At 36.6% G+C, this 16,470-nt stretch overlaps 1 protein-coding gene across 11 annotated transcripts in view; it reads right to left on the bottom strand.

Moving 5' to 3' along the window:
• Nucleotides 1-16,470, bottom strand: part of NKTR (natural killer cell triggering receptor) — a 38,178-nt gene that overhangs the window by 21,366 nt on the left and 342 nt on the right. For 5 of the 11 annotated variants that reach the window (XM_059664510.1, XM_059664501.1, XM_059664504.1 and 2 more), the window contains exons 1-6: nt 16,324-16,462; nt 16,055-16,135; nt 10,268-10,342; nt 9,187-9,294; nt 8,628-8,672; nt 6,810-6,897 (exon numbers count right to left, since the gene is read on the bottom strand). In XM_059664510.1, the coding sequence (XP_059520493.1) occupies nt 6,810-6,897; nt 8,628-8,672; nt 9,187-9,294; nt 10,268-10,342; nt 16,055-16,112 (374 nt within the window). In that variant the 5' untranslated portion in view covers nt 16,113-16,135; nt 16,324-16,462. Of the gene's footprint in view, nt 1-1,442; nt 1,460-6,809; nt 6,898-8,293; nt 8,322-8,627; nt 8,673-9,186; nt 9,295-10,267; nt 10,343-16,054; nt 16,136-16,300; nt 16,463-16,470 lie in introns of those variants that run through there. The other 6 variants (XM_059664508.1, XM_059664509.1, XM_059664502.1 and 3 more) reach the window with 5 other exon arrangements.

Raw genomic sequence — 16,470 nt, 5'->3', positions numbered from 1 at the left:
ACACACAGAACCCAATTCAATTCGCCACCTTGGCTAATAGGAATGCTGTAATATGGCAAACCTTTGCAAATGGTAAGATATAAACATTCTAGCTAACTGTATTGATGTAGCAACATACTACTATCCTCAGAGACTCGATCTGAGGATAGAATAGCTACCTTTATGTAAATTCAGGTTGAGTTTTTAATTCAAATGAAAGCTGAAGACAAATGAACTTGGTCCTTCACTGCAGTAGTGAAGGAAACAAATGAAGACAGGAACAATTCATTCAAGGACAAATTTCAGCTGGTCCACAGTGCCCAATCTGGTGTAATTCAGTCCGTTTACTTACGTCTGCAACTCAAGATGCAGCAATACAAATTTATACCCTAATTGGGTTAGACTACATATTAAGAATACTGAAACAATCTCAATGAAAGGAAGCCCTCTGGGGTTCTCAGCCTCCATTCCAGTAGAAATCCCAATGTCAGGCAGACTTGCTGGCACTGGGCTGACACTTAAACATGGATAAACAGAGGATGCTGCCAAGAGGGGTTACAAAAGGACAGGGGAAGTGATATGCTCAGCTCAAGCTATTCAATTCTATTACAATGGACAAAGCCATCTCATCCCACCAACTCTTAACTGTCTGACCTTTCAAAACGATACAGTTGTACAGTCCCATGCAGTGATGACATGCGCTCAGTAAGTTAAGGCCTTAGGAAGGCCCCAGACTATCATTTGTTCATGCTTCTGAAAACATATCTAGAGGAGAACAACCACACAGAACATTTCAAATGACAGAAGATTTCAATATTTTCAGATTTTCATTTTCTTCTGTCACTTAGACACTAATTATCCAGGTTTCCCTAACTCTTGAGTCTACTTAAAAAATGCAGGGCTGAGCAAAAGTAGGTTAAAAATATTACATAAATAATACAAAAATCAATCAATAAATACTACAAGAATAAACTGTGTTTCGTGTACTCACAACTGTAAACCTACTTTTGTCTACCCCTGTATATGTACCAGGGTTCACTTAAACCTTGTAAATCCTAGAAACTGAAAAGTATCACTATTACTCCAACAATCTATTTTTACGCCATTACCAAAGAAGCTTTTGGCCTTAAACAAAATTAATAGTTCTGTACTAAAATGACATCTAAAACCATTATATACAATATAACACCCCAACCCTGAAGATATGTGGAAACTTGGTAGACATAAGCCACTGAAATTAAAACATGCTTCCCAGGGTCAACCATGAACAATAAAACACACTTGTTTTACAGGTATTGCTGCCATACAGATCAAGCGGAGTTTTTCCCCCGAAAAATTGTTCAATACACATAACAATAGGATTAAAGAGATAGAGGCAAAGAGAGAGAGAAAAAGAGAGAGAGAGAGAGAGAGAGAGAGAGAGAGAGAGAGAGAGAGAGAGCCTTAGAGTAATGAGACATTACCTTTGGAGCGCACGGTGTAACACTCTTTCTGTAAATTTTACACAAAAATGGCAAGAAATAAATTGTAATACACTTTTAAGACAAGACTGAATCTATGTTTTAATATTAATATAACTTTGAAATTAAATATTTTCAAGTTTTATGCAAAGCAAGAAAGCTTCTTAAAATGGAGGGCTCTAAATTTTCTTTCACGTAGCTATGTGTGTTGAGGTGAATCATATTTGAGAAAAGCATTGTGGTCAAAGTTGAAATTTGCTCAGAGTGTTAATACCTATTAACAAAACATTACGTTTCGCTCACAAATCCTAAAAACTAGCTAAGTCAACTAACATCTTTCTCAAAAAGAGAATTATGTATCCTGAGTATATACAAAAACATAAATCTTTAATGCCCAGGAGCCATTATACCAGTGGAAAGCAAAGATTTAAATGGGAAAAAAAAAAAAAGCTGAGCTAAGAGAATTCAAAACCAACATTTCAGGAAACTTTTTTACTAATTCACTTCAAATAGTTCAAGAATGTTTTGTGCTCCCACATTTGAAACCATTTTTCAATCACACATCACAACAGATCACTATCAGAAATGAATAAGCAAATTTTGGACTGTAGCTACTGTTCACGGACATATACACAATGTAGCTGTTAAGTCACTGAAAATAATAATATAATAAAGCATCATAACTAGAATTTTAAAGATCTTCTCAAAAGAAAAAAAGGCAAAATAGATGAATGTGTGAGTGTGCTGTCAAATCTTGGCCACATGACAACTTTATCGTCCTAATTCTGATTTTCCCCATCATGTACTTTTTTCAAAGAATATATACTGTCTGATCAACTTTAACGCTACTAAACTCTAAACATAGCTATTACTACTCAGACCGAAAACTTATTATATATAGTAGACAAAATTCTTTATAGTTTTTTAGAACATATCAAATATTAAAATACTTAAAAACAAGCTATAATTTCTTCTAAAGGCACTGATAAATGGATTACTGTCAAAAAAGAATATGTTTCAAACAACGTGAAGTTTTCAGTGAATGCAAAAAAAATGACTCTAGGTGTAAAGTAGTATGTGAGAAGGAAACAAAGACAGCATATTTCTGTCTAATGCAGTCTTTAAAATTCAATTTTCTCCTTCCAACTCCTGAAACCATCACACCATCATGGAGGAGGCACCAACAAATTATACAGAGCGACATAGCCTCGTGAGGGCAAAAGCAACTAACCAAGCCACATTATGGGATCCTACACATATGCTCCAAAAGTCACCAAAATAGAAGAGCTTTAAAAAATTCAGTGCTATTGTTAACATAATACCCACCAATGCATACATCACATAAATACTTAGTAATACTAAAACTGAATTTTAGGGATGACACTTGATACTTAGATAACTTGGCTTATGGTTAAGTTTTATAAGCATCTTTGTTATGAAAAATCCTAAAAATAACATATGAAGGTATTACCCAAAAAATGGAAGAAAAAAGCTAGAACTTCTCAGGTTATTAACACTTACTAGCATTTCTTCTCATCCATATTCATGAATAGTGGAGGAAATAGAATTTCTACCCAAATACACATTTGCTACCCAAATGTCAACAAAGCTTTATAAACCCCGTAAACCCAAACCACCCCACTCCCTTTGCTGTGGAATGATCAGCACCTGTCCCTTTCAGGTGCGTAGCCACTGGCAAGTCAGATTCTTAAAAGACAGAGCATATCCTAGAACTTCTGTTTTCCTCCCTATAATCCTATTTTTAACTGTTAAAATATAACAAAAACTCACTGTTTAAAGTCAAGTTTGACTTTTCTGCATTATTTTGTTTTCATACCTTTTTATAATTACCATGACCACTGACAGAGATGTCTGCAAAGTTCTGAAAATCTTTCTACCCGACGATTGTGACAAAAGGCACAAGCCCAAGTTTTAACAGCAGCGGATGGAGAGATTGCTGCTGCTGCTGCTGACTGAGGCTGGAGGAGCCCAAAGCTTCTTTGCAGCACCTTTTAGACTGATGAAAACTAGGCAAAGACACCGACTTCCTTTAGGCAAGACAATGTTTGCATAAAAATCATTTCCCATATTCAGAAACTGAGGATCAACCCACAAAACTTTCTTCTTTTTATGTGCACATGTTCACACTAAAAGATTTTCTTTATCTTTGAAAGTGGGGTAGGAACTTTGTAACATGCCATTTTATTCCCAGGAACGCTTGATCTTCTAATGTCTAACCAAAACAAATTCAGAGCAGAGTGGTCAATAAGACTTCATAGCTTACAATGTGCAGGATTCTCTTTCTAGCTATCAACTTTCTATAGATTATGAATGAAATTGTTATAACCTGGCTTTTCTTCCTTAGCTAGCATTATCTATAGAACGAAAAGGATGAACTAGATCTCTAAATTCTTTTCCACTCCAAGACTTTGTAATTCTATAGCTTTTATTGTGGTGCTTCCTAGTCTTTGGCTTAAAACATAAATAATAATAAAAAGGACAAAATGATTAATTACTGAATTAACTTGGCTACAAATTTTGTCCCTGTTCTTTGAATTCCTTCAAAAATACCTCAACATGAACCATTATCTCCTCAGTGATTCGTGGGGACACCACCATACATCACTTCTCTCATGTTTCCTGAGCAGTACAATTCCAAAAGAATCAGTTTTCTTCTATTTAGGTCCCTAAACCAAAATCATGATAACTAATACAGTAGTAGATATAAGCAATTATTGCAAAAATTACAAATAGCCTGATAGAAGAAAGCCTGATTTCTATCATATATGTAATTGTTCTACTCAAAGAAAGCAATATATGCAAAATTATATGTAATGAAAATGCTGTATGCATAGGAAGGGGACGTTTTAAATGTGTAAGTAATGAAGACAACAGTTATTGCACGAAGCACAAAAATTCTTGAGAAACATTTTGAAAATACCCACACTAATAGCGTTAAATGTACTCTTTAGGAATTGCAACGTTAACAGATTTAGAACATAAACTACAAATACAATTTTTGCAAGGATATATCAAAAGTCCTTATTAAGTTTATAAAACAGGAACTATAAAGACAGTTCTTGGCATTTTTACCACCCATTCTTACACTATCCTTTTTTTTAAAATTGCAGAACTACTGCTCAAGGTGCCATAGAAAGAGTTGTGGTAAGAAGGTAAAAGGCAGGGGAGCCATCAGATGGCTCTGTGACCATCAACCCCCGAAACCTCAACTTTGAGAGATATTATCTGTGATCACATACGCAAGTTGAAGACAGTACATTATACTTTTTTACTAGTGCTGACTCCAAAAGGATTTAAGCTTGCAAAACATGAATTTTCAAAGATTATTCTTTTATGGAAAAAACCATCACCATTTTACTGTCTTTTCTAAAAAAGCAAGGAGATGTTTTGTTTAGAAATGTGAATGGTTTGATTTTTACATTGCAACCCATAAGGAACTGGTGCTTTTAGCCAGCATTATAGAAGCACATTCATAAAAACTTCTTTAAAAAAGAGAGATTAGAATTTTTTTGAGTGTGCAAAAACACTGTTACTTTCAAGATTGCTTTGAACTGAAAACATCTCCAGAATTAAATTTCAAACTAAAAGTAGAAAATTTTCTTTCAATCACAGCTCACAGTAATTTTAATGCCATCTACAGTTCATTATCAAAACAAGTTTAAAAACTGTAAACTCAATTTACTAAAGTTAAAATTTTCATTTGGCATTACTTGTTAAAAGTAGTAGTCTGATGTGAAATTAAGCAATGGCTTTAATTTTGTTTTGATACTCAACATTTCTAGGAAAGACTTAAGCAAGTACTAGATAACACAGAAACAAGAGACTCTAATTTTTTTGACTGGAGAATCTCATAGATTGGATTTTAATTAATGTATGTACGTGCACTGGTTTTAACTCTTAACATTTTATAAATGAGCTAAGCGGTAAGTAACAATGGGAAGAAGCTGCTGCTGCTCATTAAATCAAATTTTACAGGTGCTGGTACCAAAAAAGGAAATCGAAAAGAAACTTTAGAGCCCTCAGATGGTAGCTTCTTGACCAGTGAATGGTTTATCACGTTCAGTTCAGATAAGCTTAAAAATGGAAATGGGAAGCTCAATCAAAGAGTTAAGGGCTTCTAGATATTTAATTACCAAATCAAAAGTTTTTCAAAATATTTCCCACTACCTTTTTTTGACCCTGAAGAAGGTTAAGAATAGAAAGATACTCTATAAAGAAGTGTAATAACTAATACTCTCTGGCATCAAAACGAGATATAGGAACAACTGCTTAAGGTCCTCCTTTTTCCTGTACAAATCCAAGTATTATAGCTTCTCTCAGCTTTCCATTTTTAGAACATTCTTAGGAACAGAATGTCCCTTATCTGAACTTTATCAGATCATGGTGGAAATCTATATTTTCAGACAAATTTAAAATGTGAAATTTAAATTCCTTTAAATATAAATTACTTTAAAGACAGGGAAGCGCCATTCATATTCATTCATTCAGAAAGATGAGCCCCCCAAACAAAAAACTTTTTCTGGTAAGAGATAAATAGTTCTCCAATATGAGGAGCACAACTATAGAGATTTACTTCCAATCTAAAGCATTAGACTTCATGCTAGACAATTATCTTTCATATTTTATATCATAGGATTATAATAAAAATAGGTTTTGGAGAATATAATTAAGAGTATGCTAACGGTCTTTTAGATGAAAAATAAGTAGTAAGATTTCAGTTGTGCATGCATGTATATATAAAGGTGTTTGTATTTTAAAAAGCAAACTTAGCATGCTGAAGTTTCCTGAGTGATAATCTCATAAATTCTGGTGGAAATGACAACAGCATTAGGTTAACTGCATAGAGATCTCATAGGTTTGAGGTTTTTAAAATATGATATCAGAAAATGGTATCTCTCTCAAATTGGCTCAAAGAGCAGTAAGAGAAAAAGCAACTATTGATGGTTTATTCACACCAACTGCTTTCCATGCCAAGGGTACATCTAGTCCTAGTCAATGAACAATTTTTAAATGGCCATCAATAATTGACGTTCCAGTCTAGCTTTGGTAAACTGAGCCTCCAAATTAGTTAAGAGTCAAAGCCAATTTCTTTTCCTAAGATGATAATGTATTTTGAAGATAATGTACATGTTCAAGGTATGACCTTTAAGTACAATTCTTCAAATCCAGGATATCTGCTGAACACAGAAGTGGTTGCTAGAGCTTACCAGTTATTATGCCATCAGAAGTTAAAAATAAAAACCCAACTCACAGAATTCTAGCATTAAACTTGGTTTAACTATACCATCTTTCTTATGAACAGCGCTTCTCTGTTTAAGAAAAGCCCATCTCTGAATTATGCCTACTCACATGAAAAACTGGGAACCATTGGTATGTTTCCCTCGATTAGCCATTGACAAAAGGAACGCTCTGTCATGTTTGAGAATAAAGTTTTCATCTGTTTGAAGAAAACACAAATTCGTCAGTCTCCAGTATAAGCCACTTTTAAAGTGTAATGTTCACAGAAATAAATAGAAAGCAAAGGATGAAATTCCTCTTCTGGTCAGTACAGATACTTGACTGAATATTTAGAAAAAAAGTTTCAACTAACCAAATAACAAAAGCATAAAAAGACCAAAAAATACTACTTAAAGCCGTGAGAAAAAGAACATATATTTAATACTTTATATAAACAGCCTTAGAACAGTCACTTTTAATAGTAACATACTTTGGCTAAATAACATTTAAACAATAACTTTCAGGGAAAACTAATAACGAAATTTTAGGAAAAAAATCTCTATTTAGTAAAGCTTATTTCCTCCAAATGGTCTTGCCTAATGTACATGAGAGCTTAATAATCTTCTTATGTGCTTAATTTCTATATAGTAAATTTAGCACTCAAATGAGCTGAAGCTAGACTGTGAGAGCAGAAACCAAAAAATTACATACATTAAGTTGTAGAGACATGCCTAAATCAAATTAAGTATGAGGATTCCTTCCCATCAATAGGGTCACAAAATTATCTAAGGAAGAAAGTCCTGTAAAAACAACTTAAATGGCAAAATACAATGTTCAGATACACAAGTATTTGCCACAGGGAACAACCACATGAAGGTGGCCGACCAGCATCAGTCTCAAAGCTCCAAGCTAATAGGACCAGCCGCAGAGCTGTTTCTTAATAATTCAAAGGAAATACTGTCAGAAAATTCACTTAGAGATTATTTTAATTCCAGCAGAAATATCTTGAGAATTTAAATTTCCTTTTAACATTCATACAAACAAATCTTTCTTTAGAACAAACAGAAACATAGAAAACTTTAAAAAATGATTACCTTGGGAACAGGCTTCTGAAAAAGAGTAGTAATCCATTTTCCCCAAAAGAAATATAAAAGACTATTATAACACTGGCGCTATCACGGCATTAACACCTAGTAATATTGGATCCCATTATAAATCTCTGCAACTGACTTTTCTAAGGCTTTCAGGGCAAGTGCAATAGTTAGATTTATGCAAATGCTACTGCTGTAGGAATAATACACAGTCATATAGTTCTAGTAGACAAAAGAAAATATACAAACCTTGGACAAAGAAAGAAATACCAACTTTTGTTCAAAGAAATTGCTTGGTTTAGGGGGGAAAAAAGACACAACTAGATTCTTTTCCCTGATGTGGAAGTAATAACCCATCAGGGAAAGAAAAAAGATACAGATGTATGAAGTAGTATACACAATTTTCCAAGTCTTCAAGCAATACTGAAATCCAGCCACAACCTGACCCAGACTGTCCATAAATTTATTAGGAAGGGTGCAAGGGAACAGAATTGGAGTTTGTGTTACTGAGCTTCGTTCTCTTACCTTTTCATTTTGCAAAAGACCACATTCTCTATAAACAAAAGAATATGTTGACAGTTTTAGGCAGGAAGATAGGAGTTTTCATGTATATAGTTGCCTAACCTCCATGCTGAAGTCATGTTTAACCATAACGTTAGCCTTAATTAATCTTGTCAATTAAAAGTTACATATTACAATATACTTTATCCCCAAGTTCATGCAAATAAGGTATTTTCATGCAGCATTAGTTTCATGCAAAAAGTGAACTAAGAATAAACCTCTTCTCATTAAAAGTACATGATCAAACTTGCTTTAATATCAGAACTGAAACAAGAGACCATAAAATATTAAGGCTTACCTTTAAAATAGCCACCATAAATTGATTCTCCACCTTTTCCATTACCTGCAAATAACAAGCTACATTAAACTATAATGAAAATTTAAAATATATTCATACCTATAAATTACTTTTTATGGTTTCAATTTGCTGAAGGAGTATAACACTTTGTAATTATTGCAAATCAAAATTTTAACAAATCTCATCTTTAAAATATAAGTTAACCCTATTACAATAAATACTATGAAAGAGTTATCTTCACAACCCATTTATTTCAAACAGTAATCATACCAATAAAATTCTAGGATAAATACAACTGAATAGTACTTTAGCATTTATCATAAGGTATTTCACCAAGTAATTATATTATTAAAATTGCATAAAAGCAAAATGTCTTAGCGTATTCTTTTTTCACACATTCTTGGTCTACAACATTCATTCACCCAATAACTGTTCACTGATCACCTAATATTTACATTATACTGTATGTGACAATATTTACAATTAGATATAATGATTAATAATCACTACTTTAGAAACTGATAGACGAAGTTACTAGGGACATAACTTTTAGCTCTACCTTCACTGAAGTCCCCACCCTGAATCATAAAGTTTTTAACCACACGATGGAATGTAGAACCTTTATAACATAACTTCTTCCCAGTTGTTTTCCCAAGGCCTTTCTCCCCTGGAAAAAAGAAGAAAAAGTGAAGTTTAGCTACAAAAACATCCTTCCATGAAAAGTGCCATCCCATTTAAACCCTCTGTTAAATCACTCCTGTACGCTGGGCATTGTAAAAGATACAAGGGGTTCACAGTGTGACAACTTCACACACACACACACACACACACACACACACACACACACACACACACACAAACCAAAGTAAATATACAAAGCAGCATATGTTAAATTGTGTGGTAATCAGGGAGTTGGTGTAAAGACTGTGTACACATGTGGGTATACCCAAGCATGGATTTTAAAAATAGATATAATTTGCTGTTTCTATTTTAAGGTAACATTATAGATGGTTTCCTTCCCATTTTTCTACTTTTAAAAAATAGTATCAGCCCTGGCCAGAGAGCTCACTTAGTTAGAGCATCGTCCCAACATGCCAAGGTTTCTGGTTCGATCTCCGGTCAGGGCACATACATACAGGAATTAACCAATGAATGCATGGATGGGTGGAGCAACAAACCAATGTCTCTCTCTCTCTCCAGCCCTCTCTCTCTCAAATCAATAAATTAAAATTTTTTTAAAAAAATATCAAACCAATTTTATATAACAAGGAATAACATATATATATTGCCCCTCTACCTTCTAATCTAAATTTCTTGTGAAATCTGGAGTGCTAAATTTGCTTGGAGTGCTGAAACTTCTAAAATTCTACCAAATCAGTTTTGAAATGCTATTTTATAAACTACATTGTCTAGAGATTTCATTATACACAATAGTACTCTATTTTTCATTTTTTAAGACCATTTATTCTCTCTTCCCTTGAAAAAAATGCTTCCATGATTTCATATTAGTGAAAATAGTATTTTTATTTGCTAAACTAATTTCACAGCCCATTACTTTTTAAGAAATATGTCTACTCTGTTCAGCAAGGAAAAACTGTAAGCCATGACTTCTCATTAGAATAAATTAATGATTCATTTACCTGAGCAGAGGCAAAGGAAGTTTTTGCATGTTTTTGGACATATGTCTGAGAAGAGCTGAAACATAATGCGACCAACTGAAATAAAACACATAAGAAAAAAGGTAAGCAAGCTGATTACAATATACCACATTTTATATGGGAGGAATAAAACAGATACATAAAATTGACAAACTGGAAAGTCTATTTTAGTAATTCCTTTTAATTTTTAAAATTAACAGGTACTATCAACACATTTTAAATTTGGCTACAGACAAGAAAAAGCCAAGACGAGCCTATGTTATGTTGTAATCCTGATGTGACCACTAGGTGGCAGGAATAAAATCAACAAGTACCCAGGATCTGAATGAAATCAAACATCATCTTTCAATAACATTATTGTTCCTATTTCTCAGAAACAGCTGTGCTGGAATTGCAGGTACAATGGTGAGAAAGAAGACATACATCAGGGACATCAAAGGTATGGTAGTTATAAAAATAAAAATGAGCACTGATTGGAAAAAATATTGTAGATGATACACTACAATATCGGGCAAATATCACATATACAATTACAAGGGATAAGGATAAGAACAAAGGAACAGATCATATTGGGTAGGCAGAGAGTAAAATCTAAGAAGACATTAAACAATTAATCATTTCAACAAAATCAAGCCATTTACTCAAACACTATTTACTAACTAGAAGCCCGGTGCACAAAATTCTTGCACTGGGGGCGGGGGGGGGGGGAGAAGGGTGGTGGAGGTCCCTCAACCCCGCCTGTGTTCTCTCGCAGTCCAGTAGCCCTTTGGGGGATGTCCAACTGATGGCTTAGGCCCGCTCCCCATGGTCAGTGCACATCATAGCAAACGGTAGTTCTGCTGTTTGGTCGATTTGCATATTAGCCTTTTATTATATAGGATATCCTCCCCATGCACCAGGATGTCCAACATGACATAGGCTGGAAATGACAGGCGCACATTGCTATACAATGTGCTGAGCCATCAGTGGTATGAACAAGTACACTTATATCCACCCTGGGCCTGGGTGTGTGAGGGCAAAACAAAAAAATGTCTGTTTTACTCACCTCTGTCCCCACTGATTTTGTACAGTACAGTGATGATAATGACAACAAAACCCTTGAAACAAAATTATTCAATGGTAGAGAATAAGATATAAATGAAGGACTGCCTAAATATACAGATCAAAAGTATTCACTATGTACCAGCAAAAGTTATTATACGTGAAACAACATCAAGACATAGTTTAATAAAATCTCTTTCTTTTCAGAGATATAAGTCCTTCTAGAATCCAGGCAGTAGAATTATGTTACTTACAAAGAAAAAGCGACCACACTATAAATAAAACCAACAAGAGAGGGTTGAGTTGGTAAGAGAAGGGACATTTCCTCATATTGACTTTGCTAAAGTAGACAAAAGAGGAAATACGGGTTCAGAAAAACTTAAACAGGTAATCACATGTAGAATTAAAAACGTATGAACTGTCCTTCAAATTACTGTGGTAGAGTAACTCACGTAAAAGGAAGTAATAAGATAACGTAAGTAAGATATAAGCTAAGGTAAGAGAAAACCAAAACAGCTCTATAATTATTTAGGCACCTAAAACTTTTCATAACATGTCATTCAACACCCATGTAAAGGTACCCTGAAGATAGTACAATTAAAAACTCAAAAGAGAATGTATTTCTTGGCTCATGTAGTAGCTGACAAGGATATTGGCACAGATCAGAGAAGTGAAGAACTGTAAGAACCAGGATGTTGGGGAATGGAGCCAGATCTTGGAGCTGCCAACTTTCACAAGGCAAAAGATACTGAACACCATCACTTTCTTTGTCCCAATGCATATAGTCCTAAATATTTCCATTAGTGCATAAGACCAAAGGTAAATTAATCACTCAACACAGGAAGAAAAAAAGCAATAAACCTAAGAAAAATATTAAGAAGGTTTTAATGCAAGTACAAGCAGAAATCAATGAAGTAAGAAACAGAAATACATCAGACTTGATAAATAAATCCCAAAGCTGGTTCACTGCAGTTTTGTGCTGAAAATGCCAGGGTCTTTTTTTCTGTCAATTAATTTTATTTTCAATTACAGTTTACATTCAATATTGTTTTATATTAGTTTCAGATATACAGCATAGTGTTTGTAAAATTACACGTTTTACAAAGTGTACCCCCGGCCGGGTATTTCCAGTACCCACCTGGCACCATACATCGTTGTTACAGTATTATTGACAATATTCCCTACGCTGTACTTTACATCCCCCATGACTATTTGTAACTACCAATCTGTACTTCTAAATCCTTTCTATTTTTTTGACCCTGAAATGTCAGGGTCTTTGCATTAACTATGTTACCTCAAAAGATCCCTTCCTGTAGCTTAATTTAGGTACATAACTCTCCCTTTCCCCCTTCATATTAGGTTTTCAATCTGTGCACAGAAAATCTACCCTTCAAAGCACCTCTACTCACACATTACTAATTAACAATCAGGCATCAGCTCTGGCTGGTTCAGCTCAGTGGTTAGAGGGCCAGCCTGTGGACCGAAGGGTCACAGGTTCGATTCCCAGTCAATGGCACGAGCTTCATTTGCAGGCTCAATCCCTGTCAGGATGCAAATGGGAGGCAACCAATCAACGTGTCCCTCTCACATCGATGTTTCTCTTCCCTCACCCTTTCCTCTCCACTCTCTCAAAAAAAGTCAGTGGAAAAAATATCCTCAGGTGAGGCTAAACTAGAAAATCATTAATAAAGACAACTGCAAAGTATTCAAGTACTTGGGAATTAAAACACTTCTAAATCAAATAAAGTATTTTGCATTGAAATAAAATGAGCAATAGATCAAAATTTGTGGGGTGTACAAAATATCTGGGGTCCATATAGAGGGAAATTTATAGCATTAAATGCCTACACTAGAATATAAAGGTCTCAAGTCAACAATCCAAGTTTCCACTTTAAGTAGCTAGAAATAGAGCAAAATGAAGTCAAAGCAAGCAGTAGAAAGGACTAAAGAATAGAAATCAATGAAATTGAAAACAGAAAAAAAAGGGGTGGGGTGGGGAAATCAATGAAACCAAATCTGGTTCTTTAAAATGATAATAAAGTTGATAAACCTCTCGCCAAATGAAACAAAAAGACAAAAGGCACAAATTACCAATATCAGGAATGAAGGAGGATTATATCACTATAGATCCCACAGACATTCAATTAAGGGACTATGTCCAACAACTCTATGCCCACAAGATAAAATGGACAAACTTCTTAAAAGACACAAACTACCAAAACCCACTCAAGAATAACATGAAAAGTTCCTTAACTATTAAAGAAATGAAAATCTTAGTTTAAAACCTTATGGAAAACATTTCTAAGGAACAATACTAGAATTATTTCACGTAGGAACCACCTTATTGGATTCACAGAGAAAAACTCATGTAAAAAGCCTTTTCCTCTCACCGGATGGGAGTGGCTCTGGTTGAGTGACAACCCATGAACCAGGAGGTCACAATTCCATTCCCAGTTAGGGTTCAGGGGTTGTGGGCTCAATCCCCAGTGGGGGGCGTGCAGGAGGCAGCCAATCAATGATTCTCTCTCATCATTGACGTATCTCTCTCTCCCTCTTCCTTCCTCTCTGAAATCAATAAAAATATATATTTTTTAAAAAGACTTTTCCTCTTTTGATATACACTTGCATTCACCTGGTGGCTTTATGATTTAAAATTCTAATTTGATTGCTATAAAATATACACTTTTCCATTGATAGCAATGAAAAAGCATACTGTGCAGTATTCAACTCAATTTTTATTGGCAATCCACCTCCCTCTCCCAATCCTTCACTCTTTCTCTCTTCCCCCTTTACCCTCTCTCTCCTTCCCCCTCTAATAAAAATGAAACTTTTATCAATACTTCTTGATCTCATTAAAGTGAACACTATGGCCACTCTTCAAGGATCTTTGCTTAAAGTCCATCAAAGATATTACTTTGCACTTCCATCAAGTGAATTATTAACTATACAAGAAGTCAAGAGTTTCACTTGAATAAGTACTCAGAGACAAATACAATATACTAATGGTTAAATCCCACAAAGCAGAATCCACCAAACTGAAGTGGTCCTTAAAAGCTGTGCAAAAATCAAGTACCTACTATTTATATAGATAATTTACTGAGTTGAAAGTGCTCGCTAAGTATTACGTGAGATTGGACCAGATGAAACTGCAGATTACCTATGATTTCAACCTAGCACAATGTAAGCATTCCCTGTTTCATATATAATTCAGTCTTCTCAAGGGTGCTACTCACTTCTCCCAGGATGGTATTATAATGAATTACCTTGGATGTTGGAGACTGAAGTTCATTCAACATTTACCAAACACATTCCAGACATTTATCACCACAAAGGTCATTCACAAATCTAGGATATAAACATGTACCGGGAATGGGGTACTTTACATGACTACAGAACCTTTACTTCCACTTTTCAGGAGTGTTCTATCTTTAATTCTTTATAAAAACGTCAAGTTCTACTATCTGACGCTTGGATTCACTATAGAATAAGGATTAAAGGTCCATCAAGGCTCAAAAGCTAGTAGGAGAGAATACAACAACATTTCCAAGATAACATCATTCCTTTGCTCAAATCCCTTCAATAACTTATCTTACGGAGTCAAAGTCCTTACTACGGCCTATGGCCATTTCCTGCTAGCTCTGTCCTCCCTGAACTTCTCCAGGTCCCTTAAACAGGCAAGTGCTTAAAATCCCCTCCCCAGGACCTTTGCATTAAACTGTCCCTCTACCAGCAATGTTCTTCTCCAAGATGCCATCTCCTCCAGAGGTCTGCTTAGTTGTCATCTCCTCAAAATGGACTTTTCGGACCAACTTACTAAAACAGGACTCTTACTGTACAAGTCACTCACTTTTTCTCTCTCCTGCTTTACTGTCTATCTTCCCCCAACAGGCTAAAAACTACAAGGAAGAGAGGCCTTTGTTTTATTCACCGCTAGATCCCCACAGTCTAGAACAGTAGGAGGCTCTCAAGAATCTACTGAACAAGAAAGAGGGCGCACAAAGACTGCATCTATGCCTGCCATTAAAAGTGCTGTTACAGATACTAAAAGGGGGGGAAAAAAAGCCGAGAAAACAAGCTTGAAACACTGCTCGCTCTGTGGCTACTCAGAATGAAAGGACCACTCGTTTGAAGAAAATACTTTATTTTCAACAAAATACGCAGACAAAGCATGAATGCGTGCTGCAAGCCTGCTGGTACCGAATGCTTTGGTTTAACCAGAGGACTTCCCCAGGCCGTTTCCCCAGGAACCACAGATTCCGGCTAAAGATACTTAAAGGAATAACAGAGCCCGGCTAACCTATTCATGGCATTTAAGTATTGGGAAATACAACATGTAGGGGTCCAAATACAACATGTAGGGGTCCAGCCACCACAGCTCACAGCAAGATAACTGACATCGGGACTGGAGGTGTTTGCCACCTAGGAACAGATAAAGGTCCCAAAAGGAGTGCACCCCTTTTCTTGGCGCCAGGCATGAACACTCAGTCTGGGGGTGCAAAGGGGCATGGAGTTTGGGAAGGGGGGCGAGGCCTGGACTCCAAGGAGTGGGAGTGGTGTACAGGAGCCACCCTCCCCTCCGCCCCCTCCCCAGATTCTGGTTCAGGAGAAACGGAATGTGGACCGCCTACCCGCTCCCAAAAAGGCTCGGGGAGAGTCGACGAGGGTAGACCCCACCCCTTCCCCGAGATAAGCCCGGGCCCCAGCAGGGCTCCCCCGTGTCCGGCTCACCCGGCTCCCGGTTGATCTCGATGTCAAAGTGGCACTGCGGCCGGTCCTGCGCCCCCATCGCTACCGAGGCGGCGGAAAGAGCTGGGAGAGAGAGGGGGGAAAGCGGTCAGGTCCCGACAGGTCGGGAGCCGGGGCGGGGGCGGAGCCCGAGCCTCGGTCGCCCCGCGCCAGCCTGTCGCGACCGTGCGAGAGGGTGAGACGGCGCCCCTCCCGCCCCAGGCCTCCTGGCTCCCACACGGCACGCACACTCAAGCGGGCAAGCTCTTCACCTGGCTGGCCTCCAGCCTGAGCAGCTCCCCGTGCACAGAGGAGAAAGCGCGGTCACAGCGGCCGAAACCCAACGCCGATAACGGACCACCACCCCCTTCCCCCAGCCCGGCCTCCCAGTGCCACGCTAAACCCCGCGAGAGTCTGGA

The sequence above is a fragment of the Myotis daubentonii genome, chromosome 14 (genome assembly GCF_963259705.1).
Source record: "Myotis daubentonii chromosome 14, mMyoDau2.1, whole genome shotgun sequence".
NCBI lineage: Eukaryota > Metazoa > Chordata > Mammalia > Chiroptera > Vespertilionidae > Myotis > Myotis daubentonii.
The sequence above is the reverse complement of the archived record's forward strand: the minus strand, read 5'-3'. Positions and strand labels throughout refer to the sequence as shown.